The sequence below is a fragment of the Castanea sativa genome, chromosome 8 (assembly GCF_040712315.1).
Source record: "Castanea sativa cultivar Marrone di Chiusa Pesio chromosome 8, ASM4071231v1".
Lineage (NCBI taxonomy): Eukaryota > Viridiplantae > Streptophyta > Magnoliopsida > Fagales > Fagaceae > Castanea > Castanea sativa.
In genome coordinates this window covers 46,431,773-46,458,442 of record NC_134020.1, presented here as the reverse complement: position 1 = coordinate 46,458,442, position 26,670 = coordinate 46,431,773, and the positions used below count along the sequence as shown (strand labels likewise).

At 33.6% G+C, this 26,670-nt stretch overlaps 4 protein-coding genes across 8 annotated transcripts; 2 read left to right on the top strand and 2 right to left on the bottom strand.

Moving 5' to 3' along the window:
- The first annotated feature begins 459 nt into the window (after positions 1-459).
- LOC142607961 (5'-3' exoribonuclease 3-like) lies at positions 460-8,949 on the top strand. The gene is made up of 23 exons (XM_075779651.1): positions 460-838; positions 943-1,048; positions 1,228-1,304; positions 1,403-1,594; positions 1,757-1,876; positions 2,330-2,392; positions 2,984-3,133; positions 3,222-3,392; positions 4,629-4,706; positions 4,804-4,953; positions 5,043-5,159; positions 5,475-5,570; positions 5,690-5,785; positions 6,060-6,130; positions 6,228-6,356; positions 6,466-6,542; positions 6,621-6,661; positions 6,899-6,973; positions 7,068-7,198; positions 7,391-7,483; positions 7,573-7,648; positions 7,951-8,021; positions 8,107-8,949. The coding sequence occupies exons 1-23, from the start codon at positions 644-646 to the stop codon at positions 8,777-8,779; spliced, it is 3,048 nt and encodes a 1,015-aa protein (XP_075635766.1). The 5' UTR covers positions 460-643; the 3' UTR covers positions 8,780-8,949.
- Positions 8,950-9,545: 596 nt separating this feature from the next.
- Positions 9,546-14,464, bottom strand: LOC142607962 (pentatricopeptide repeat-containing protein At2g13600-like). Of its 4 annotated transcripts, none has more exons than XR_012839401.1 (3): positions 11,070-14,464; positions 9,712-9,885; positions 9,546-9,590 (listed from the first exon to the last, which is right to left on the bottom strand). XR_012839401.1 is itself a non-coding variant. In XM_075779652.1 (2 exons), exon 1 carries the CDS (start codon positions 14,341-14,343, stop codon positions 11,611-11,613), a length of 2,733 nt encoding a protein of 910 aa, XP_075635767.1. In that variant the 5' UTR covers positions 14,344-14,464; the 3' UTR covers positions 9,546-9,885; positions 11,604-11,610. The 4 variants fall into 4 exon arrangements, 1 of the variants encoding a protein (XP_075635767.1); XR_012839403.1 differs by having other exon boundaries at positions 9,546-9,885; positions 11,070-11,166; positions 11,271-14,464; XR_012839402.1 differs by having other exon boundaries at positions 9,546-9,885; positions 11,070-11,472; positions 11,604-14,464.
- Positions 14,465-15,875: 1,411 nt separating this feature from the next.
- Positions 15,876-19,302, top strand: LOC142606781 (uncharacterized). 2 transcript variants are annotated; one of them, XM_075778120.1, is made up of 2 exons: positions 15,876-16,021; positions 18,820-19,302. In XM_075778120.1, exon 2 carries the CDS (start codon positions 18,833-18,835, stop codon positions 19,067-19,069), a length of 237 nt encoding a protein of 78 aa, XP_075634235.1. In that variant the 5' UTR covers positions 15,876-16,021; positions 18,820-18,832; the 3' UTR covers positions 19,070-19,302. The 2 variants fall into 2 exon arrangements, with proteins under 2 accessions (XP_075634235.1, XP_075634236.1); XM_075778121.1 differs by having other exon boundaries at positions 15,887-16,021; positions 18,825-19,302.
- A 3,308-nt stretch (positions 19,303-22,610) lies between these two features.
- Positions 22,611-24,284, bottom strand: LOC142607004 (putative aspartyl protease At4g16563). Its single transcript, XM_075778409.1, has 2 exons — positions 23,281-24,284; positions 22,611-23,186 (listed from the first exon to the last, which is right to left on the bottom strand). Exons 1-2 carry the CDS (start codon positions 24,204-24,206, stop codon positions 22,721-22,723), a joined length of 1,392 nt encoding a protein of 463 aa, XP_075634524.1. The 5' UTR covers positions 24,207-24,284; the 3' UTR covers positions 22,611-22,720.
- Between the last annotated feature and the right edge of the window lie 2,386 nt (positions 24,285-26,670).

Below are 26,670 nucleotides of genomic sequence, written 5' to 3'. Positions count from 1 at the left end.
GAAGGGATAGAACTTTATTTCAATTTTCAAATATCGAATCTAAAGCAGAGTAAAAGAATTTATCAGCAAAAAAAAGCAGAGTAAAAGAAACAGCAGGGACAGATAAATTGCGGGAGACAAGAAGTATTGAACTTTGGATCAAAAAAAAAGAAGAAGAAGTTATGAACTGTCCCAACCGGTGTCTTTACTTTGGAGTCATCGGTATTGAAGCAAAAGAAAGAAAACAAAAAGAGAAGTATTAACAATTTTAAGTATGTCGCTAAAAATAATATTAAAAAATCGTTGGGATAACATTTTTTCTATTCCCAAAATTCTTCATGCTCTTTAAAGTTTATCCTTTGAACTTATACTCTAGTACATTTGGGGCCCTTGAGCACATCATCAAGAATAAATGACCGACAAATTAATCAAAAACACTAGTACATCATTAATGAATAGCTACATAGCTAGCTGTGAATTTTATTGGCTGCCTCTTTGTATCTCGTAGCCATTATCTGATGCTTGGATTTTCTTCTTTATTCTTTTTTCATGGCCCTTCTATACATACGTCTATGTAACATAGGTCAGCCAATCTGTTATGCTCTTGTAGTTCCCTAGAGTTAGCCAGAGAGAACCATTTCAGCTAAGGTGAGAGAGGACTGAGATGGGTGTGCCATCGTTTTATCGATGGTTGATAAACAAGTACCCGAATGTTGTGGTTAAAGCCATTGAAGAGAGACAAGAACAAGACTCAGAGAGAATAGATACCACATTGCCAAACCCAAATGGCATTGAGTTTGATAATCTCTATCTTGATATGAATGGGATTATCCACCCATGCTTCCACCCCGATGATCATGTTGGTTCATCCTTAGCTTATTTTGCATTGTACTTTATCGTTTATAACAGCGTATTTACATCTAGTCTATTCATGTTTTTTTTTTCTTGTTATGTACATATCAGCCTAGCCCACCAGAAACCTTTGAAGAAGTCTTCCATAATATCTTTGAATACATTGATCATCTTTTCAGCATTGTAAGACCAAGAAAGTTACTTTATATGGCCATCGGTGAGATTGATTTTCCTTCAACTTCAACTCGTTCCTGACTTAAACTAATTGACAATAATTAGTTAACTACTGTGTCAATAATATGCAATTTCATTTCAGCGTTTGTCAAGCACACAATGCATTTTAGACTATGAGTGTAGCCTTTGACATAAACAAATTTTCAATGTATACATATGTAGATGGAGTTGCTCCACGGGCTAAAATGAATCAACAACGATGCAGACGTTTTCGGACTGCTAAGGACAATGAAATCGCTGTGGGTTTTCCTTCATTTGAATTTGTGTCTAGAGTTGTGCTTTTCTATTTGATACAATATGTTCTTTTATCTTCATGTTGGCTACAATATTTATATAGGCAGCCGAGGAAGAAAAGCTGAGAAGACAATTTGAAAGGGAAGGAAAACCGGTTCTTCCAAAGCGTGAATCTGAAGTTTCAGATTCTAATATTATCACTCCAGGGACAGAATTTATGTACAAATTGTCAAAGGCCCTTGGAAGCTATATTAGTTCACGTATAAATAATGATCCAGGATGGAGAAACATCAAGGTTTTGTCCATATGATTTTTGAATACTAAATCATATTAGAGATGATACTTTATAGTAAACAGCATATGTTAAACTCAAGTGCATTTTGTTTTGGAGTTCCTTCATACAACCTATGCTTACTCATCCTTTAATTCTTTATATGATTCATATATGTTCAAATAGGTTATTCTCTCTGATTCCAATGTTCCTGGCGAGGGAGAACACAAAATTATGTCTTTTATACGCTATCAGCGGAATGTTAGTGGTTATGATCCAAATACCAGGCACTGTCTGTATGGTCTGGTATGAGAACTTTACTAGTTCCTTTATTTTGTATTGTCACACGTTTATATATACTTGCAATCATACAAGTTGGATTGAAGTTTCACCTTATACAACTTTTTGTAATGTTATACAATTTAATAAATTTTTATTGAATATGTATTTTGACAAATCTACCATTGTATTGCTTTTTTTTTTTTTTGTGTTATACTTTATGCCTGAAAAATTTTAAGTTGATTAGAAATCATAGCTATCTTAATATACTAATCATATAAATAGTTTTCTAATGGTATAATGTTAACATAGAGTTACACTAACACTAGATATTGTTTAAAAAAATAGAGTTACACTTGGATATAACGTTGATCCTAATTTTATATATAATGTCTCATTCATCTCCTTGAACCTATTTACTATTCATCACTTAATTTTATGTTTAAATAAATGATATTGTCATTTGATATTGGCTTGCAGGATGCTGATCTGATAATGCTCGCTTTAGCAGCACATGAAGTTCATTTTTCCATTTTGAGAGAGGTGAATTTGACTAGTTGTCACAAACACTTACATTTTAGATATAATTCCTCTAATGATAAGTCATAGGGTGACTATTAGGATGTTAAAATTTGGAGCAAAGGCCTAGTATGCTTGCCTCTTAATGGGTGTTTTGAAGTTTGGAAGGGTATCTCATCCCGTAACCTTTCCCTGCTTCATTTAGAAATATCCAAACAAGGTGATTAATTAAACCACCCTCATCCCCTGCACTCTACTCACTTCTTCTCACCCTCTACTACTGTAAGTCTTACAGTGTAAGATAAAAAAATGCATAAAAAGTTATTGATTTGCAAGTACCTGAACTTGAAGTAGGATAACAGATAACTTATATTGGGTTGGGACAAAATGACAGATTAATTACAAACAACCAAAAATGCTTCTTACCATTCATTTTAGGAACATGCCAAGAACCTTGTCAATAGTTTTAAATCCCATCTCATTACTTGTTGTAACAGCTGATTTTTTTATTTTTTATTAAGTTCTCTAAAAAGTTTTGAGTCGAAGGATTATGTTTGTGGGATCATTACATTTTCATGTATTCATAATTTTCATTTGTTGATATCATTAATATAGGATGTGCTACAAGCACAGCAACCAGTTGGTGAATCAGCTTCGGAAACAAGCCTCAAATTCGAGTCTGGTTTAGAGAAAAGTGGAGGAGGATTGTTTAATTCTTCTAACATGGTCAAGAAAAGTGCATCTTTGGCTAAGAAGCCTTATGGGGTATCATGATTGCCTTTGACCTCTGTTACTTGAGTCAAAAACTTTGATATTCCATCCACTTACACTTTTGTTTCTGCCACATTTGCAGTTTCTACATGTATGGATTTTAAGGGAATATTTGGAGCTAGATATAAAAATAACTGATCCTCCTGAGAATTTCAAGATTGACCTTGAGCGGATTGTTGATGACTTTGTCTTCATGTGTTTTTTTGTGGGAAATGATTTCCTACCCCACATGCCTACTTTAGAACTTCATGAGGTTGTGTTTCCTTTTTCAATTTTCATTGCCAAGCACCCTATAAGATGCATGAACTTCTGCTTTTTGATTGAAATCAAATAGATTAGTTAATCAGGAAGTATTTGCCTTTTTCTAAATCAACAAGTTTCAATTTTTGGGTAATTAATCCTCAGTCAAGGATTAAAGAAATATTTGAAGCACCTTTCTTTGTTGATGAATGACATTTTATCTCTTGAGATTTTGATTTATATAAAATAATATACCGTGACCATTATGTGCCATTACAAATGAGTTGAAATATATTTATCTCCAACCAAATCTTGTCCAAAACAACCTCATTTAAAAGTTACTATTTAGATGAATATAGCTACAAGCATAATAATTTCACAACAAAACTCAAATGGCAATCTATTAATGGTAGGTAAAATAGTGATATCATTGATGGGTCCAAATGAGAACTATTAACAACTTACCACGTAAGCTCTTTTTCTAAATCAACAAGTTTCAATTTTTGGGTAATTAATCCTCAATCAAGGATTAAAGAAATATTTGAAGCACCTTTCTTTGTTGATGAATGACATTTTATCTCTTGAGATTTTGATTTATATAAAATAATATACCGTGACCATTATGTGCCATTACAAAATGAGTTGAAATATATTTATCTCCAACCAAATCTTGTCCAAAACAACCTCATTTAAAAGTTACTATTTAGATGAATATAGCTACAAGCATAATAACTTCACAACAAAACTCAAATGGCAATCTATTAATGGTAGGTAAAATAGTGATATCATTGATGGGTCCAAATGAGAACCATTAACAACTTACCACGTAAGCTCTTTTATGAAATTATTGTGCATGTAGCACTACTCTAATTAGGCTTGTTACATTTTATCACCTCTCTGCTACCATATTATTTATTCATTCTTTAGTGTGGATTCTACCAAAAGTATTTTATTGAATGTATTAAAGAAAAGGCTATAATCATATAATCCTTGTGTGTTTCTATTTACCACCTCTCCTTTACCTACTTGCTTGTTCTTTCATATTAATAATAAAAGTATTTTTCAATGTCATTACACATTGATGCAATTCATGAGTAAGGAATTCAGGCAGAAAAAATAAAGGTGAATAAGGCCTGATCTAGTGATACATGCACCCCTACTTGTCATATTCATATAATATATCAATAAATGATTTTTCTAGGTGAAATTTTAGAATTAAAGATAACTTATTTGTACCATCCTTTTTCAGGGTGCCATGGATTTGTTGATTTATGTTTACATGAAAGAGTTCAAGAACTTTGGTGGCTATCTAGTTGACATGAGCAGGGTAATACACACACAGACACACTCTTATTGTAGTTTCTTTCCAATACTTGTTGTGTAGAGTTTAATTTATTTTCACATTTCCTTGTACGTACGAAAAGCCTGCTGAAGATAAAAGAGCAGGTTATATAAAATTATCCAGGGTTGAGACGTTCGTCCTTTTGGTTGGCTCATATGAAGATAAAATTTTCAAGAAAAGATCGGAATTGCGTGATCGCAAACTTAAACGGCTTTGCTATTATTTAGATGATGTGAGTAAACTTTTTTAATTAAATTTGAATAGCACTATGCATTCTGCTCAAAGCTAATGGAAAAATTGCTAAACTGAATGCCTCTCTAGCAAGAAGATAATGAATGTGGCAATCTGGAGTTTCATCCTAGGGATAATGATCATGAAGAAGCATCAAGTTCCAGAGGTTCAGCAACAGTGACAGTACAAAATGTATCATCTTTTGAAGTAAGTCATATTTTTTCACAAAAGATAAAAATTCCGTGATTATGAATTCAGAGGTATATTTAAAATACCACTTAAGGAATTGGTTGTATTTGTTCTTTCACTTTTAAATTCAATAATTGCAATTTCTTATTTAAGACTGGCATGATAAAAGTTGTGATCTGATATTGTTTATATCTTCTTTATATAAATAGATATTCTATCTATTTATATACCAAGAGAAATAAGAAAAAAAAATCTCTGGTTATTATTTATTGTGATTTAATATAATCTTTCTTAGTCTTGATTAGTTTCTTTCTTTCTTTTTTGGTGCTGCAGATTATCAAAAATACGAAAGAGTTGAAAGAAAAGTTGAAATCCAACCTTCGCAAAAAGTTTGACTTATTTAAGAATGGCGGTCTGGGGACTGACAAAGTAATAATCACTTTTAGTGATACTTGTTGCTTGTTCTTCAAGTTCTCTTTAGAAGACACATGCATGTCTGTTTTTCTAGATGCTTGATGGGTTTATTCTTATTCATTCCACATGCACAGGTGAGATTGGGGGACTTTGGTTGGAAAGACAGATACTACAAAGAGAAATTTTCTGCAGAAAGCTCTGGGGAAACTGAAAACCTTAGGAAAGAGATAGTAAGAATCAGCCATAGTAAATTTTTTCTTGTTTCTTCTGAGATTACAACACTTGCTACATCTTGAATTTAGTAAGTGTCATGCAATAGCGATTTAAGCAGCGTGAATGAAGTTCAAATCAGTTGATGTTTAACTAAAGCTCCTCAATTTTCAGTTTTGTGGTCTTCAAATTAACCAATTTAATAAGACCTTACTTACTCCTTCCTATCATCCTCTTCTATTGGAATGAATTAATATGCTCCTAAATTTTTTACTTCTTTCTTGATACTTGAAGGTTAAGAACTACACTGAAGGACTATTGTGGGTTCTACTATATTATTTTTCAGGAGTCCCATCATGGACATGGTAAGACAATTCTATGAGATGAAGAGCCTCATTAACAATGCTACTGAAGATGTAAGGAAATTTACTAATCAATGTTCTTTACTGAATCATGCTACAGGTTTTATCCATACCACTATGGACCCGCTGCTTCGGATTTGAAGGGCCTTGCTCAAGTTAGAGTGAAGTTTAAAAAGGGTTACCCTTTCAAACCATTTGATCAATTATTGTCTGTCCTACCCCCACCGAGGTAACTCCAATTTCCTGTTTCTTCTTCAGTTTAGATTTTTTTTTTTTTTTTTTTTGTATTTTTATATTTTTGCATAGTTAATTAATTAACCAAATGTGCTCCTATGTAGTGCTCATGCACTTCCTAAAGTTTTCCACACTCTTATGACGAATGAAGAGTCTAACATCATTGATTTTTATCCTACAGGTAGTTTCTTTTTTTTGAGTTGGTTAGTTCCAATGAATTTTCTATAAAAATTAACCTTTTTCTTTGTTTTATTCTTAGATTTTGACATCGATACGGATGGAAAGCGATTTATGTGGCAGGTTTGTTTGCTTATGTTTCTTGTCTTTTTCACTTGCCTATTGTCCTCAAATTTTATGATCTCATTCGATGATGAGTCCTAAAGGGCACATCAACTCTGCAGGTACTTCGTTTTACATATTGAATGGTGAAGTAGTGTTATGTGCTATGTTCTCATATATATATATATATATATATATATATATATATATATATATATATATATACTTTTTTTTTTCTTTTTTTTTTTCTCATTGCAGGGAATCTGCAAGCTTCCTTTTATAGAGGAAGGACGCCTTCTAGATGAAACGAAAGATTTAGAGAAGGATCTATCAGTATGAGACTGTATTATAGGCTCTTGAATAATAGTTAATTTTGGAACTATTGACAATTATGTTTTTAATATTTTTCAAACTTGATGTTGTATAGGAGGTTGAAGCAATGAGGAACAGAAACAGTGCTGACCGGTTATACTTGAGTAGCACGTGCAAGTTGGCATCTCAAGTTTTGTCTCTCACTCCAACGCAAAATGAATCGGTCAAGATAGATACCAGTTTGAGGTTGGTGAATTCTTGTGCTAGGTTGCTATTTTCTTGAGCTTGGACTGTAGAGTTGCAAATCTAATACAGCTACTATTGCAAATATGTGATAAATAGGTCAAGATAGATACTGTTTTATTTAGCTTGGATTATATTCTTGTTCACAAATGTACTCCCCGCAGATCTTTTACTTGCTCACTTTTTACCTGTCAGTGATGGTATTGGTGGTTCTATACGTCGCCTTAATCAGGATACTGAAAGGGTTCAGGAAGAAGTCCATTGCAGCATTGAAGAGAACTGTGTTTTGTAAGGCAATAAAGTTTATAGCACTTTTTTTTCAGTCTTAATTCCTTTTCTGTTGGCTTCCTCTGATATTACTTGCATTTATCTTGCAGATGTGTATCTTTTGAGATGCCTGATGGTAATGCACATGTTCCTCGTTTACTTGATGGTGTTAACATTCCAGAGAAGGTATATCGATTTCAAAATAAGGAGCTTTGTATTGACTTCAACCCAAATGTTCCCGTGCATAAAATTTTATTCATGATATCTGTTGAAAGAGGCAGTAGTTAGCATTTGCTATTCTTACCTCCCGATAAAGTTTTAGTAATTCTTTTCTCTCTTTCCGCATAGTTCCAAATCAAAACCTTTTAATTTAGTGATAAACTAAATTTTAGTTTAATACACATTTCCATTTATTATTATTGACTATATCAACATGGAAAAGGAAATGACGAGGAATTTATTATAAAACGATATTCTTATGGGTGCAGACTATTACTGAAGATGATATTTTGGAAACAGAACTCTGGCATGAATACCAGGGTAACAAACCCCCCTCTAGGTATGATATCTCATTTCTTGCTTTCTCTATATTGTGCCCTTCTATTTTTTTCCCCTATATCTGGTGAGTAGGATGAGAATTACAGACTGCAGCAGCAACAAGGGTGTAGAAAAGCAGATAATGGCACTCAAGAAGGCTATTGCAGGAGATTTATGCCAGAATCATCTACTGAGGTGGTACATAAACAAGCTGGTCGTGGATGGTGTGCTGGTAGAGGAAAACAACATGATAGTTCCAATATTAGTAAACATATTGAGAATACCATTGGGAGAATTCAGCTTAAAGATGGAGAAAGAATCATGTTACCTAGCTCTTCTTGTGGTGGACAGAATAGCACCGGATCAGGTTGGGATGCTAGAAATTACAGACATCCTGTTAGCTCAATCAGTAACTTAAACAACAGGTCATCCAATTACAATGGTACTTGTGCTTTGAATCAGAAATGGAAGCCAGTGGGTACTGATATTAGTAAAAATGAAGGCTTCAAGGACAAGGATTTGAAAAATTCAGGATCCAGCGAAGGGTTCAGGCCATATGGAAGGACTCAGTTGCTGAACAACAACAATTTCTGGCAGTCTAGGACAGATTCAACAAATGACAGAAACAATGCCTGGCACCAGAAGATAAATGCTGGTGCTACTCCTAGTAATGACCAACAGAGGGGAAAGCAGGGCTCTACAGGGTATACACCCAATCCTAATAACATGCAAGCCCGTGGCAGAGGCCAAAATGATACCGAAAGTAGCAATCGTTGGTAGTTACATCCAAAACTTCTGGCAATTACCAAACTTCTTTTTCTTTGTGTTTGTGCAATAATGCTATTCAATGACAAGGCCAGCATCATCAATTACATGTGCTAACCCAGTGCTTTTGTAACATTTACTCCTTTTTCTTCTCATTGTTTTCAAATTTTACTCTTTTTTATTTCAAGTTTATTTGCCTTTTTTGGCTTTCACAGGCCTAAGATTGCTACAATTCAACTAATCTTACATTAGGAATTGTCTTTAATGTGGCTTATGGCTTAGGCTTGAAGACCAAATTATTGAATAAAGATATTAAGTTCCAATTGGTTAGAAAATTGGCTCATATTCTTCAGTGCCTACCACTATCAGTTACAGATGTGTTAGTATGCTTAATCAATTTTTGTTGCAGGTATGTGCAATTAGCACCATAAAGATTAATGGAAATAATACAAAAAATGCAAATAAATCCATGAGCTCATACAAAAATTCCATTTGTTTCACCCTTGGCATCTCTTACAATAGCGCTGATATTTAATATATCATCATTGACATGAAATCATATCCATAATGTGCTCTTTTAAAACTCTCTTATTAGTTCAATGGAGACTTGATATGTGAAAATTTCAGTCTCTCCCAAGCACAAATCTTCAAGTTCTCTTAAATATGAAAGTATATAAACTTCTAGCTCTGGACACATTCAGATTGTTAAATGAATATTAAAATAAGATATGCCCTTTCTGGTCTTCTCAATTTGTTTGGTTGCATTATCGGAAACAGAAGATAGTGTAATGGAATAAGAAATCATATTCATCTGATAGGTCACAACCTGTATCAAGGAAATCAAACCTAGAATACTTGGAACAAATCCAGACAAAGTACTTCTTAAGAACTAGATACAATCCATTAAAAATTGATAATTAACTGAATTAGTATGTGCGCATACATACATTGCGCTATATGAAGCATCAGCAGTCACTTAATGCTTAACATCAGCAGCCGCTTCATGCTTCTCTGGATTTAATAAATCAGCCTAGTCCTCAGATCAGCCTCTCATACACCTGAAGCAGCATTTTTTTTTCCAAGGTTGAAGGAAAAGAATACCTGAGTTACTCTGATGTAACCTTCAAAACAAGAAACCAGGCATATATTTGATTTAGAAATTAGGCTCAATATATAAAACTATTATAAATATAAAGAATAAGAAACGGTATTAATTCTATAAGAAAAAAATTTAAAAAATAAAATTCTCAAAGAGGTATTAATATTTTTAAGGTATGCAGTTTGATAATTATATACTTGCACCATGTTAGAAAAAAGATGTTTCTAAGACACCCCAGTTAATTCGAGATTATCAGAACTGGAGCCAGCCAGCAAAGTTGCCAATCTGCTATCCAAAGACATTTAAATTGAAAAAGCTACTCTGTAAGAAACTGGAGCGATTTAAAAAAACAAAATCAAATCAAATCAAATTGGCCTGCTGTGCAAGGACTACCAAACTCCAATGAAATCTTTCTCTAGCATATTCTGCTGTCAAAGAGAGTTTTGTAATAAGGAAAGAGATTACCAAAACTCTACTTATATATAAATAAATAAAGAGATTACTGAAACTCTGCATAAATCTCTTTAGCATATACTTATGTCAAAGAGAGAAACTGTGGCATTAAAGAGATGGGAAAGTTCCACTCTTGCTGAAATATAAAGAAGAAAAGCAACAGAAAATTATTGTTTTGCTGGAATACAAAGAAAAAGAGAAGAAAACAAAATTTGAGAAGGAGAAAAAGCTGCTCGACAGGTAGGAACTTGCAGGTAGACTTGAAGAAGTCTCAAGAAAAATTTATTATTCTTGTATTTTATATGACTTTCATTACTGCTATGCTTGTTTAGACTTAGCATTTTGTGAATACACAGATGACAACCATTTAATACTAAATTATGATTTGATGGCCCAGAGCTTCAAGTATTGCTTACACTATGAAGTAATCAATCATGAAATCACATTGCACAATTAGAACTCAGACAACCTATCGTTTTTAATTTTGTAAAGTACAATTGATCTAGAACCCATATATATCAAATTAACATCGACTATGATCATTTGCTTGCAAATTTAATGTTTGTCAGAAACCATCAATTTTGTAATTTTAATCATTACGCTCTTGATCAGTAACTTTCAGAGTTCTAATTGAAGCAATGGTTTTAAGATCAGCCACTTGATTGATAAGCCAAATTTTGTGCTTAAGTTTGCTCAGGAATCAATTCATATGCTTCTTTTAGGTACATATAAAATAGAAAAAGATGAAGACACCTTTCTCTCTTCATGATCTTGTGATCAAGGATGAAGAGCTTCCCTTTCATATAATCATAAACTCAGGATCCTCTTCCAGGGCTTTTTTATGAAGTACCTCAATCATGAAACAGAAAATACAGGATAAACAAACCAAAAACATCACAAGGAAATCAAACACAAAGAAGACTTCTTTCCTTGAGGGTTTCCTTACATCCTTACCATCCTTGTCTTCCTAGCCTAGAGAGCAATCTCTCACTGATGTCCCCATCAAAAACAAAAAGAGTATGAAGAGGAAGGCTTGAGGGCTTGAAAACTTGTCACTTGCATCATCAGCTCTGACCAAGCTGCAAGACTTGTCTTCTTCTTTTTTTTGGGGATAAGTTCTGCAAGACCTACCTATTCTGTTCACTTTTTTTTCCCTCTTCAATTGAAATAACAAAAATATAGTGGCACATGGACACAATTGAAAGGGGAAAAAATTAATGTACTGATTCCTCTAAATAAAATAAATTAGTACATTACCAGTAGGTTCCACAAGAGCAAAATCAATACCTTCAGATTACCAGTAATCTCCACAAGAGCAAAATCCATTCTTGAAATGATGAAATCGGTATCCATCACGCACTATAAGTTCCCTTGAGGTAACAAGGGAAATCAGCTTTATTGTCAGGTGACAGTCATTGCATACTCGAAGATTCTTCATTACATGGATAGGCATCCAAGTAGGCAAATTAATCAAACCAAATGCCACTGCAAGTTTCTCACTGTGGTAGCCTTGTCCACGAAGTGACCTAATTGCATTTTTGTAGTTTCCTGTATCTTCTATCTTCTTCATCATCTCCTCCAACTTTCTGTAAATATCCTTGATTTGTGGGTGATTAGTCTCATCTACAGTGAATACATGTACCCTGCTTTCTACCTCTATCCAGCTACAACCAGGATTCTTGCGTATTCCTTTCTCTCTCATCAGTTTTCTCACATCTGCAACACTTTCTAAATTGCCAGAATCTAAATATATATTTGCTAGAAGGATGTAACTTCCAGATTCTTCCACATCAAACTCAAGTAAATTCCTCACTGCAACTTCTGCTAATTTAGATTCGCAATGGGTCCGACAAGCACCAAGGAGAGCCCCCCAAATAGCAGCATTTGGCTTAAAAGGCATTCCATCAATCAAATTCTTGGCCTCCTCAAGTAACCCAGCCCGACCAAGCAGATCCACCATACAAGAAAAATGTTCAGATGTTGGAGAGATGCCAAAATCCTCAGTCATGGAATAAAAGTATTGCTTCCCTTCTGTTACAAGCCCTGCATGGCTACAACCTGATAGAACAGATACATAGCTTATATGATCAGGTGAGCATTTCATCTCCAACATATTCTCAAAAATCTCTATAACTTTCCTACCTTGACCATTTTGAGCGTATCCCGCCATTATCGCATTCCAAGAAATCACATTTTTCTCGTGTACCAAATCAAAGACTTTTTGTGCTTCTTCAATTCGTCCACACCTTGAATACATAGTAACAACACTATTTGCAACTGAAACATTAGAACCAAACCCTAATTTTTCAGCTTGAGATACAATTTGGATACCAAGTTTTAGTACTGCTAGATCAGCACAGGCACTAATTGAAGTTGCAAAAGTGACCCAATCAGGCTTAACTCCTTGCCTTTGCATCAAAGTATACAATTTGAGACCTTCTTCCCAAAAACCATGTTGAGTATATGTGCCTAACATTGAATTCCAAGTTACGACATTCTGCTCTGGCATTTGATCAAAACATTGTCGAGCTTTTTCAATATCACCAATCTTAGAAAATGCAGTGATCATTGCTGTCCATGATATTATATCTCTCATTGGCATCAGTTCAAATGCATGATTCGCCTCCTGCACATTTCCACACTTTGTGTACATCGTAACCACAGCATTTCCTATAGCAACAGAGGAATCCATTCCAGTCTTGATTGTATATCCATGTAGCTGCTCCCCAATTGAAACATACTTTTGACCTGAACAAACCCCCAGAATTGTTGCAAGAGTAAACTCATCCAAGGAAATAGGAGCCTCTCTCATTTGATTAAACAGTTCCAAAGCTTCTTCCTCTAACCCAAAATGTGCAAGTCCACTAATTAAAGAAGTCCAAGAAACTGCATTGTGTTCTGTTAAGCTATCAAAGATCCGCCTAGCAAATTCTAAGCATCCACATTTTGCGTACATATCAACCAAACCACCACCAACTAGAACATCAATAGTTGGTTCCATTCGAACAATCCGAGCATGCAAATGGGTACCCCATTCAAGATCATTTATACTTGTGCAAGCGCTAAGTACACTGGCATACGTCATGGAATTCGGTCTAACACCTTGACTCCACATCTCAATAAAAGTACCAAGGCTCTGAACCCCAAAGCCATGTTGAGAGAAGATTGATATCATCGTGCTCCAAGACACAGAGTCACGTTCAGGCATCTGGTTGAACAAGTCAAAAGCCCTTCCAACCCCAAACAATTTGGAATATCCATAGATCATACTGTTCCAACAAAACAAACTCGGATTAGGGACCCTCAAAAACACTCTCTCAGCATAACTCACTTTTCCAGACTTAATATACATGTCCATTATTGAATTCTGAATGGCCATATACACATTGCTTCCAAAATCAAACTTCTCCACAAGACCGTGTAATTGTAGAGCCAACTTCATGTATGCGAGACTGCCACAAGCCTTCATTGCACAAGTGAAAGAAAACGGATCATTAACACAATTAGCATCCTGTACCATTGAAACAAACATATTTAAAGTTTTCTCTGGTTGGCCATTACGGAAATAGCCCGACATCATCACAGTCCAAGAAACAGAGTCTCTTTCAGGCATTTCATCAAACACCTTCCCCGCTTCACTCATCCGACCCAAATCAACAAGCCCACTAATCATCGTGTTCCAACTAAAAACATTACGATACTCAATGTTGTTGAAAACCCAACAAGCATCGTCGATGAGATTGCAATTGGAGTACAAATGCAAGAGATGGTTTTGAAGGAAAATGGAAGAGTCAAGGCCAGTGGAGATAAGCTGTGCATGGAGTTTTTGAGCAATGGGTGTGGACTTGATGGAAGCACAGGCTTTCATGGCCTCGTAGAACTTTTGGGATAGTTCCATATAAGACAATTGTGCTGAGAGGTCGTGGAAGAGAACAAGTTTTGTGGAGAGGTTTTGTTGTTGGGTTGAGACATGGCGTATGAGTATGCGTGAGAGTTGTGGAAGACAGTGGTTTAGAGTGAGGAACATTTGGAAGTGAAAGACTGTTGTAGCTTTGAGATCTCATTTGATTGTCAGTTGAGAGTTGAGACAATGTTCATAAGGTGTTTGTTTAGTTCTCTTCTTCTTCTTTTTGAAGTACCCGCCGCGCGGGTATACATTCATAATTAAATCGTTAATATAAAATTACAACAAAAGTTAATAAATAAATAAGTCAATTTTTTTTTTAAGTAGATAATTGTTAGTGTACACTGTTACACTGTACACTCTTGTTGCACACAAATTACACAGATCCTTGTTTCTCCCAAAGTATACACAAGTATTTTTTGAACTCAAAAAAGAACTTGTGTTGTGTGTAATAGTGTGCAATATGTACTCTTAAAATAAATAGCATAGTTACAAATAACAAAAATCATGATTTCAAAACACTATCTTTCCAAAAAAAAAAATTTCAAAACACTATTTCGAGTTTTCAGGTAGAGTATGTTCAAGCCAATTATAATTTAACGTGTGCAAAAATAGTAATTAGCGTATAGGAAATGGTTACCCATTTAGTTAGAGTATTCGCATTAGTTCATACAAAAATTTATGTCTATTTTCATTATAAGAATATATATTTTTTCTATTTTACCCAACTACTTTTAAAAAGCACGCACATTAGAAACTCATTTGTTCCTGTTGTTTAAACAAGAATTTTCAGTGTTTAAACAACATTATACATATTTTCACACACTTTTCACCCATGTATTTTCAAAAAATACAAACAATGTTACTAGAATAACATTACCAAACGAGCTCTAGATTATCTATTTTACACTATACATTTCATTAAAATGTTTTTTTTTATCAATTTTTTATTACTCTTAAATCATCTCTCTTTGTCTATATGAATCAATTTGTTTGGGATCCACTTATTTTGTTAAAATTTAAAACTTTTTACTGAAAGTACGATAAATAAAGGTAAAAGTTTGATGAAATAGTATAGTGGGATTCATAAATAGTACCTAAAAGTGCAGCGAAACCTGTGAACAATAGCAAAAATAAGTTGAATGATAAAATAAACTGGCAAATTTGATCCATACCAAACGCACACTTAGCGTATGTTTGGGATCCACTTATTTTGCTGAAACTGAAAATGTTTTCCTGAAGATACATAAAGGTAAAAATTAGTTGAAATAGTACAATAAGACCCATAAATAATACCAAAAAGTATAATGAGACCAGAAATAGTAACAAAAATAAGTAAAATAATAAAATAAACTGTCTTTTTAATTTGAAGCTAAATACACTCTTAGTGTAACAACCATCCAAAGTTGCACAAATTTACATACATGAATATATGAGTGCATTTTTTGGAGCTAATGTGCAAAATTTATGAGTCCTCTACGCTACTCGTTTGATAGCTATGTTTAAATAAGTGTTTTCAGCTTTTTTGAAAATATGCGTGGGTTGTATAAAAATTTTATAAAAAAAATGTGGATGCTTAAAAATATATATAAATCTGGTTTAAAAAACTGAAAATATATGTATTTAAGTTGACGTTCCAAAGATATCAATAAAACAAATTGCCTTATCCAACTGTGTCCCTATGGTACTCTCTCTCTCTCAAATCTATTCGATTATCTGATTTTTCTGCGTCTACTCTAGACTGTCGCAACCTCTCTCTCTCTCTCTACGATTGACTTATTGATTTTCAGCATATTTCCAGGTATTGGCTCTACTTTCACATTAATTTTGTAATTTTTGATTTTTGATTTATTTATTACACATGAACCTGATGGGTTTTAACCCCACAGCCTCGCCCTCCACCTTAACTTTTCTAAATTTGGTGTGGGCTTTCGATCTAGATGAGTTCTCTGATTGAAATTGTATATGGGTTTTTGTCTTTATTTTTGTTTGAATTGAATCCGTGGTGTTGTTGTGTTGAGATAATGATGTTGGCTTGTATTAACTATACATATGTAAGTTATTGGTTTCATTGGGTGGATTGGTTATTCATCTGCATTTCAATTTACTTGCTTGAATTCTTATAGTTGGTGTAAACCATAATTTTTATTTGTGGTAATGCTTTGATTTACTGGCTATGATTGGAATTGTACTTGCCTTTCACTCAATCCACTTCTGTAGACTCTCTTTTTGTTAATTTTGATGGCTATGTTGTTTTATGTTGTATATTTGTGCGTTTGGATCCACTACAGAATTTGTTTTGGTCGTTGGATTTAGTGTTGTTAGTAAAGGTCCATGCTTTTTTTGTTCTGAATTGCGAATTTGCTAATAATGCCATTTCATGTCTGAACTTTCGAACTTGAACTGATGAAAGTGTTAGCAATATTACAAAACTCTAACTTGCTTCTGATGAAGCAAGTTAGAATATGCCTCACTTTCTATTCTGCCTATGCAACTTAAAAAGGTAAAGAAGTGCCACATCTAACCGAACTATATTGTTTCTTAGTGCTATGCACACCTTAGATTTTCTGTGCTCACCCTAGATTTTTTTTTTTTCATACCTTGTTTTCAAATTGTAACTGTAGTCCTGTTCGAGAAGACTGGAACCATTTATGACCCCTCCAAACTTTGCCCATTTGCCACCCCCAGGGATGGCTTTGTTGGCTGCTGCTGCTTCGGTAGTGCTACTGCACAAGTAGCGTAAGGTTCAATGCCTACCTGCACTTGCTCATTCACTTTCTTATTCCTCTTGCTCTGAGATGACAAACTGAAAAGCAGTGAAACCATTATCACATGCCAAAAATTTTTATTTAGTTAATGTAATAAATTAATCACCTTAAACAGTTTTAATCCTTAATTTTTTCAACAATAAACAATTAGGCTTAAAACTGTTTGTTATCTTTGTTGTCCTAGGGACAAATTTAATAAATAAAGAAAAATAGGTGAAGAATTAAAGTTCGGCATAAGTTAAAAAGTTGTCCAAGTGATGACATAATGTATCCTAAATTGTTACTCAAACCCTTCAAGAGGGAGGTTGAAATCCTAATTCAAAAGCGAATGATCTTAAATTGTCACTCTTATAAATAGTAGCCCCTATTGATGAAATGATTAGGGCTGGTCTCTCTGAAAATTAAATTTGAATAGGACTTTGCCTTTCATGATAGGTATCTCTCAATACTTAGCGACCATTTCTAGTTATGAAATTCAATTTTTATTTCTTCTATAAAAATTAAAATGGGAAAAGCATGATGGATTGTTAACATTTATGCATTTATCAAAATAAAAAATTGTTAATATTTATGCATTACACATGAATGACTTTCTTTGATCTGTTTTGTTGGCCTAGGGACACTGAACTCATAGCTTAGATTGAACCATATGTCAACAACTCAACAATTTCCTGTTTCGGACATCACAATTCTAAGATGCATGCCATACACTTTATATTGTTGAGGTTATCGAATGGTCAAAGTGATATTTTTAGTTCTTTTATTTATATCTATCCACTCTAAACTATAGAAGTAGTGTACCTTATACTTCAAAATTTTGCAATTAATACTCAAATTTGAGAACATTTTGTGATATCCACCCACCATCCAAATGAGAGTCCAAATTAATGAAGAACTTTGCAAATGCTCTCATAGTTTATGGTGTACATTGCAATTAGTCTCATACTTTAAGGTGGATAGGTACACATGAAATTGTTAATTTTGACACTAAGTTAGACGTTGAGTGGACATTGCGAAGTAATATTGAGTTAGGGTGTTGATTGCAAAATTTTAAAGTTTAAGGTGCACATTGCAAATATTCTTTATAGTTTAGGTTGGATGATTGTAATTAACTTAGTTATTTTGTCTCATGTTGCCAATTCCTGGCCATTAACAGGAGTTGTTCTGCAATTCTGTCAATGCCTTATACGTCATTTTCTTTCTTCACATCCAACAAATGATCAAAGTAAATCTCTTGGAATTGAATCTTTGATGCAACCCTCTATGACTTTTGTAGTCCTAGAAAGTGATTTCCACCATGTAGCCAATGTAGGAGGAGGGTTAAGTCATGGGTTCAAAACCCATTAGGTGCTACTGTAACTTACCAATAATAAAAAGAATTTACTATGTAGATTTTTTTCTTTCATATATTTCCAATGCATAAGATTTGGAATCTTAGGTGACAATGACTGAATGTACTTACATTGCAATGAAAAGTGACCAATAGAAAGTCAAAGGATTTCAGTATTTGGAATGCCATAAATCATTTCTTGTCTCTGTACTGTTGCCTCAAACCCTTAGCTTTGTCCTGGATCCTCTTTTGTCAATTCTGTACTCTCTCTCTCTCTCTCTCTCTCTCTCTCTCTCTCTCTACTGCATGATTTTCAACCAAAATTTTTAGATGTAACTCCAAGAATCTTGTCAAGGTACTGGTTTTAATGGGGTAATCAGATGTATACGCACAAGTTGCTACATTCATGCATTGGTCTGTGAGGATATTGTAGATTGTTGTAGTGAATATGCAATGCTGGTGGCTCCCTCATAAACACTCGTTAACAAAATTATCTTTCAGTCTAGGCCTCAGTATGGGAAATAAACCTGTCAAGCAACAAGAAAGGGATGAGATACTGTTGAAAGTTGTGCCTCCTTTGGATCGCGCATATGTTAGATGGCTTGCTCGGGACATCGAGAGAATTCATGGCTTTACTCCAAAAAATCCTTCTGCTGTGAAGCCACCAGAACATTATATAGAATACATGCGCTTGAATGGATGGTTGGATGTAAACTTGGATGATCCTGATCTGGCCCATTTATTCAAGTAGGTGATTTATCTACTTAGTTGAGAATCTAAAAACATAACCAATGCTAGCTATAGTTGGATAGTAAGTACTGGTTGTTGAGGATCTTGTTGAATGGGGTTGAGATAGACCTTGACTTATAAGAAGGTTTTCTGCTGGTATGAGCTTTTAAACAGCATATCATATGATTCATATCTCATTGTATCTAATTTCACTCGTACAGCAAAATATCTAATAAATGTCTCCCTTTTTTCTTTTATTTTTATGTGTGTGGTTGGAACACACCAGTGTGTGAGGGAGCATTTCCGTCTGATTATGTAAAGCCCATAATAAATAGATAACAATGTAGCTTAAAAAAAAAAAAAAAAAAACCAGCTTCATCTGGCTCTCTATTTTGCTTTAAATTATACACAAGTGTGTTGTAATTTTTTTTTTTTTTTAATTATTGAGAAAAGTGTGTTATAATTTTTTAAGTTAGTTATGCAAAATAGGTAAATAATTTTAATTTGAGTAAATTATGTATTTAGTCTCTATTCTTTACGTCATATTTCAATTTAGTTCCTAACTTTTCAATTACGTTAATTTGGTCTCTAAACTTTTAGTGTCGTATTAATTTAATCACCATTGTTATCTCTTGGATGGAAAAATTTGATGTATCAAATGGCCTAAATAAATAAGTAAATAATTGCCACATCAACAGATAAAAACGGGCAAGTGAAAGTGAGTAAATTTTGGGATCAAAATCCCTAACTCACATCTATCCAAAAAAAAAAAAAACCCTAATTCACAAATGCTTCAGTTTTGGTATTAGACGCAGCTGTTGCTTTGGCTGTCGCGATCTCTTCTGGAATAATCACAATGAACAAGTAAATAAGAATCCAAACAAATTTCAATTGAGACTGAGAGCTCTTCCAAGAAGATTTGGACCTTCTGGATGTGCCAACTTATACATAGCATAGCAAATGGAGTTATCATGATTGGCACTGAGATTTTGTAATCCAGTACAGAAGTTGACAAATTTATTCTGCTTACATCTACAAGAATTCTAGGCTGGATCTTGAGAAGCAATGGAAAGTGATCAGGAAATAGCCAATTTGCGGAAAAAATAATTGCAAGAATTTGTTAAAATCTGTGATACCCCTGTTTAAGGCCTTAAAAGTTTTCGTTTGACCTTGCTTATATTATGATATTGCCACAGACTAGCTTGAGGCAAAGTAGGAGAGGCTTTGATTATCAAATCAACGTTATATCCACGAACTAGCTTTGATTTGATAAATCATAATCAAAGCCATTCACATGCTAGGTATTGCCAATATACCAAAACGTGAATTAGGGTTTTTTTCTTTTTTGTTAGAATTGGGGTTCTTTTCTTTTTTGATAGATGTGAGTTAGGGATTTTGATCCCAAAATTTACTCACTTTCACTTATAGTTAGTCCAGGTGTCTGTTGACACGTCAGATTTTTTCATCCAAGATATAACGGCAAAAACTAAATTGGCACAGCACTGAAAAGTTTGGAATCAAATTGACACAATTGAAAGGTTATGGATTATTTTGAAATATGATGTAAATAATAAGACCAAATAGGTAGTTTATCCATAATATTTTGGTAATCTCTTTTTTTTTTCTCATAACAAATGAGAATGCTCTAAGACCTTATAATAATATCTTTTAGAGCATTCATAGTAAAACATCTAAAAAATTTAGGGCCCGTTTGATACGTGTATTTAAACAACAAATTTCAGTTTTTTGGAAATACGTGTGGATGAAATAAAATGTGAAAATACGTATAATGTTGTTTAAAAACTGAAAACATGTGTTTAAACACATGTACCAAAAAACATGTCCTTAGCTTTTAGCAACTTAAAACACTACTTTATTTATTTTAATAACTCATTTTATAATACATCATACAGCAAGTGTTTTATATTAACATTCAACACATTAAAATAATATAAACAACACAATAAAATAATAGATCTAACACAATAACTAACAACTACAACCATCAATATATTAAAGGAAAATGCTAACGAATACTCTTAGGGTATTGGTTAATAATCCATTTAAAGAAAGTTTTTATTGGAAAAAAAAATTTAATGTTTTGACAACTTTTTTCATTTTCTATAAAAGTGATGTCAAAATTTTCCTAAAATAAATTCTTAACTAATGTCCTAAGGTCATTCCTTAGCATGAACTTATATTAAAATACTTTTTTTAACACCATATTAAAATATTATTTTTTATTTTAAGTTTTGAGCTACTTAGCTGCCGGCACAGTTTTGGAGAATTTGTTGCTAAATAAAGGAAAATAATAAGACCACCAAAAATGGCACAATTTTATACTACAACTCGTCATGTGGTCAGTTGTAATTGGTGAAATAATATTCTCACATAACCCGCAGGCACTTCTTCTACAATTATAACTCACTACGTGACTAATTATAATACAAAATTGTACCATTTTTAATAGTCCTAGCACAACTCTAAATAAAGTGAGATGCACATCGCTTTATAATGAATGATGGTCTAACTTGGACCACAACGTCCGGAATCAAACTTTTTCAAACATCAATTAATGCGACAGTGACCCATTCTTTAAATAAGAAACAACCGTTGTTTTAACGTACTAGCACCGGACTTTTTTTCCTATCTTTTTAGACAAATTGAATCACGTTGGGGACAATTTGAGCACCTTAATTATCACTTCATCTAAACCATTATAAAGTATGCTTACCTTCATTATCAGCCTTTACTCGCCGCCACCGCCACTTTCGCCCTTCTTTATAATTATACATACATATTTTATATTATACTTTATTTAAAAAGTGTAGGTTCAATGAAATAAAATTTTCAATTAAATTGTACGAGATTAAAGTACATTTTTAACCTTAAAATAATAAAATTTGATGTTATTTTCAAACATTTAATGTCAAAATTAAAATTTAAAAAGGCCAAAATGAAAATGACCTTACCATTAAGGACGACGCCAAATGTACTTTACTCTAATTCTAAATATGAACAACACAATTCTTTCACATTCCAGAGTATTATTTTTACTTTGTTCGTTCTAATTTATTTATCATATATTCTATTTTGAAATATTTTAAAATATTATTCTGTTTCTAAAATTAAAAATTATTAATTTACTAATTTTCTTATTTTGCCCTTACCAAAATTATTTTTGATAAATTTATTTAAGAGTATTTTCAAAAATTTATACATTTTTATAAGTAAACAAGGCAATAAATACGGTTCTCTCTAAACAATTAGATTTTTAAAACAGGACAAAAAAAAAATTACGACGGCAAGAGTATTTTAAATTTTCTTTACTTAATTATTGCTTTTGTCATGCAGCCTTTTTCCCTAAATAAATTCAGGCTCAAGTGTTGTTTTCTTCTCTCACTAAAATGTTAACAGTTTAACATTTAGCACACTCACGAGTTCCTGGTACTTCAAAAAACTCTACTGGATCTAGATGTATTCGCATTACCAAATTATATATATATATATATATATATATATATATATATATAGTAATGCAAAAAAAAAAAAAAACCCTATAATTAGTAATTACTAATTAAATCCGGCCATCTTATTTTCATTTTATAATCAAAGCTTAAAAATGCTTAATACCACTACTTCATGCATGGATTAGCCACTGAGGAGTGCAGACTCAGTTGCAAGACTGTTGGCGAAACCCAAACCTGTCATTCCTCAAATCAAACTCCACGTGAAAATTCTGCATCTGAAAGTTCCCCAATATTATGGATGGTCCACCCACCAATTCTCTCTCGCCGGCAACCCCATCCGTCACCACCGTCAAGCACGCCACTCCGCCACTTCCCTTCTCACCTTCCCACGCTATTGCAAATATATTCTCCAACGGCAATGCCATCTCCGCCCCTCCCTTGAAGTGAAACCTCAGCTCTGGAAACGACACCGTTTTCATCTCCTTTGACACGTTGAAACATGGCCTTAACCCCGTCATTGCTTCCACTCCCACCGCCCTCACTTGCTTCTTCACCTGCCTTCCAAACTCCGCCGCTACCAGCTCGAACACCTCACGTGACATGAACGTGAAGGTGGTCCCGGAGTCCACGATGGCCCCACCGCTTCCATCAAGTTGCGGTGATAAGTATCTGCATCAGAAAGAATAATGATTAAATTAACTGTTTTTAACCGTTACAAACTTACAATGATTCTGAGTTAATTTAGTATTTATCGATTATTAACCTGTAGGGAACCTTGATGCGCTGCCCTCCGACACTGATATGACGGAGAGGCACGTAGTAGTAAACAGAGAAGGCAGGTTTGTCAGCGAGTTTAGGATTCTTGACAAAGTTAGTGTAGCTTAAGTTTAATCCCTGACTCTTGTTGGAGCTGTTGTCGAGAACTAGCGAGCTGGTTGTTGTGGTTTCGTCGAAATGGTGGGAGAGAAGGCAGTAAGAGAATTTATTAAGGCCCAATTGGCTTGGCAACGATGATAAGCCACGTCCAAATCCAACAATACCGGCGGGTTGGAAAGAAGAGAAAACAGAGCAACCGACAAGGAAGTTATGTACGGTATTGTTAGGAAGGTTGAGGGTTTCGGAGAGAGCAATGCCGCCTGTGGAGCCTGAACCGTAGAGGATGAGATATGGAGGGCAGATCTGAGTGCAGTTATTGGAGCTTTGTTTGCAGTCTTTGCATTGAGTATTTGAGCGGTGAATCCAAGAGCATTTGGGGTTTAGACAGCCTAGGATCTTGGAAGAGGAGGAGAGCTTGGGAATGAATGGTAGTATTGGAGATTGGTGTGGGTTTGTGGTGGAGCTAGAGAAGGAGCAGTTGTCGCAGCGGTAGTGGTGGGTGCAAGGGAACCAAGTAAAGTCGCTGCCAGTGTCAAGAAGGAAAGGGAGGGTTTGAGAAGGAGTGCCGAAGCTGAGAGAGATGGAATAGGCTCCATAGCTGTGGGAGAAGATTGGGGTTGTTGTGGTTGTGGTGGTTTGTGGATTTTTGAGGTGGTGAGCTCTGGTTAAGGAAGAGGAGGCTAAGTAGTTGAGGTTTTGGTAGGGAAGCGGAAGTGGGTATTTATGGAAATGTGAGATTGGTATGGTGGTGGAGGAGATTAAGGTTAAGAGAGAGAGTATTGAGAGGAAGCAGAGCAGAGAAGAAGAAGCCATGATTGTTCTGAGTATGTGCTTTTTGGCTTTTGAAAGAGAAATTCTAAAGCTGTTTGTTTTGGGGATAATAATGGAATGGTACGTACTACGTAGAGTTATTAGTTACAAGACAACTATGGAGTGTAAGTGGTTAGGTTAGAGTGATAAATTTGTAGCTGTGAGGTTTTTAAGTGATTCAACTGTCCATTTACAATTTGCAATGCATGTGTCTAAATCTAGATCTGGATTTCATGTGCAATATAGATAAGGTCAATCGATGAAAACAAGGGGAGGGCCCGAGTGCTTAGACATGTTAAGGTTTCCGATAGTTATACAAGCTACAACTTTCACTTTTCCAAGTTGCAAATTTCAAGTAAGGTGACAACAAGCACAAGCAGTTGTAAGTCTGTAACGCGTAACTTGTAAGGTTCATTCATTTTTATTTATGTTACTTGTAAATAACGGTGATTTAGGGTTCGTTTAAAAACAATTTATTTAGTTGAATTTAAAAATATTTTGCTGAAAGTGTAGAAAAAAAATGTTGAAAAATAAGCTAAATAGTACGATAGAACTCATGAATAGTATTAAAAGTGTAGTAAGACTCACAATTAGTAGCAAAAATAAACTAAAATTTCAAATAAGCTGAAAATTTCAGCCCATTCCAAATGATCTCTTAGTGTCTGTTTAGACAGTTTATTTTTTACCAGCTTATTTTACTATTCAACCTATTTTTGCTACTATTCATGAGTCTTGCTACACTTTTTGGTACTATTCATGAGTCTCACTATACTATTTTGGCTAACTTTTACCTTTATCTACAATACTTTCAACAAAAAAATTTATGTGTCAACAAAATAAGTGGATTCCAAACAGATCCTTAGAGTGAATTTCAAGCTAAACTTTAATTTCTCATGGAATTTTTGAGCTTCAATGCATTAATTGTTTAACATCACTTTTTCAATTGATCTTAATCAATTTTTACAACAATTTCACATCAAATTTTAGGTGACAAGTTGTTATTAGTTATAATATGCGTCCAACACAGACATCATTTTTTTAACTACCAGTAACATCTTGTAATCTAAGATTTGTTATGAAATTATCATGAAAATGTGTTAAATGTAGTAGCATTTCTCAATTTATCAAGTTATATTAAAATTGGTAGTAGTTTTAATATTTTCTTTTTTAAAATCATTATCATTCATCATTAAATTAGTATATTGGATTCTCATAAATTATCAATAAGTTAAATAGATATAAAATGATGCTAATTAATATTTGGAAAAAAATTATTAAATACTCATATAATACAAATTAAATTTCAAGCAACTAAATTAAATTTTCAATAAATTGTAAAAAATTTAAGAGTTTTATAATGAAATTATGTTACAAACTTTAAAAGATCTTATTTAAAAAAGAAAAAATAAAAAGAAACTAGAGACATTTTTTCACAGCAAATTTCATAATTGTTAAAATGAGTTAACAATTAGTGGTCGAGACAATTAACATGCTCATACCCACCATTTTATCCATTACAAAGTGTAAACTACTTCAGCAATTGTGACATAATAATAATAATAAGTTGCATCCGTAGCATTATTAGAAAAGAAAAAAAAAGCACCTACAACTTTTTCTTCATTTATTATTAGTGCGACTTAATGGCACAGACCATAAAATGTTTGTGGGTGAGAGAGAGAGAGAGAGAGAGAGGGACGATGTACTTAGAAATTAGAATCTTAGATTAGGCACATGGATAGCCTTTTTTTTCTTTTTTGGTAATGGGCACATGGATAGCCTGTATTCATGAAATGTCACTTTTCAATGGAAGCTACAAAGTTTTTTTTTTAAATAATTCTATGTTCTTCTTGATTAAAGTTAGAATTTTCAAGACTTGGCTGGTTGAATAAAATAGGCTGATTACCCAAAAAATTATGTCCAGAAACAATGATATAGTCTCTATAAAAAACCCAACCCTTAAAAGCATGTTACGGCCACTGATCTAAGTAATCTTGCATGTTTAACAAAGTCCAATAGACAAAGTATCACAAAAATTAGGAATTGATGGCAAATATGTATCTTTATATATATATATATATATATATATATATATATATATATATATATATAAATTTTACTTTAAACTAAATTAAGTGTATGTGTATGTAAAATTCCTTTCTAAAGACTACAACCTTGACCATAACCTTGACCATTACCCCCACTCCACAAGAATTTAAACTATCACTCAAGTTCAAATATCCACACTAGGATCGAGTAGTCAACACTTTATGGTGTGTTTTGAGTAGAGAATTTTAGCTAAGTTTGGTGCATAATAGAATTTAAACTTGTGTCAATTAAAATTATCTATTTGGTCAATAAGGAAGTTTAGACATGAGTTGAAAGCTTAAAATCCTATTACAAATATTACTTATTGAGCTATTTCCAAAACTCCCCCAATCTTCAAAAACAAAAACAGAATCAGTAAAAT

What these genes read in the sequence shown, in the direction of transcription:
- LOC142607961 (XM_075779651.1), top strand. Translation starts at nt 644, where the DNA reads ATGGGTGTGCCATCGTTTTATCGATGGTTGATAAACAAGTACCCGAAT. An exon ending in ATTTTTCCATTTTGAGAGAG is followed by an intron (nt 2,393 to 2,983) that starts GTGAATTTGACT and finishes TCATTAATATAG; the next exon opens with GATGTGCTACAAGCACAGCA. An exon ending in TCTGTCCTACCCCCACCGAG is followed by an intron (nt 6,357 to 6,465) that starts GTAACTCCAATT and finishes GCTCCTATGTAG; the next exon opens with TGCTCATGCACTTCCTAAAG.
- LOC142607962 (XM_075779652.1), bottom strand. Translation starts at nt 14,343, where the DNA reads ATGTTCCTCACTCTAAACCACTGTCTTCCACAACTCTCACGCATACTC.
- LOC142606781 (XM_075778120.1), top strand. Translation starts at nt 18,833, where the DNA reads ATGGGAAATAAACCTGTCAAGCAACAAGAAAGGGATGAGATACTGTTG.
- LOC142607004 (XM_075778409.1), bottom strand. Translation starts at nt 24,206, where the DNA reads ATGGCTTCTTCTTCTCTGCTCTGCTTCCTCTCAATACTCTCTCTCTTA. An exon ending in CGCATCAAGGTTCCCTACAG is followed by an intron (nt 23,187 to 23,280) that starts GTTAATAATCGA and finishes TTTCTGATGCAG; the next exon opens with ATACTTATCACCGCAACTTG.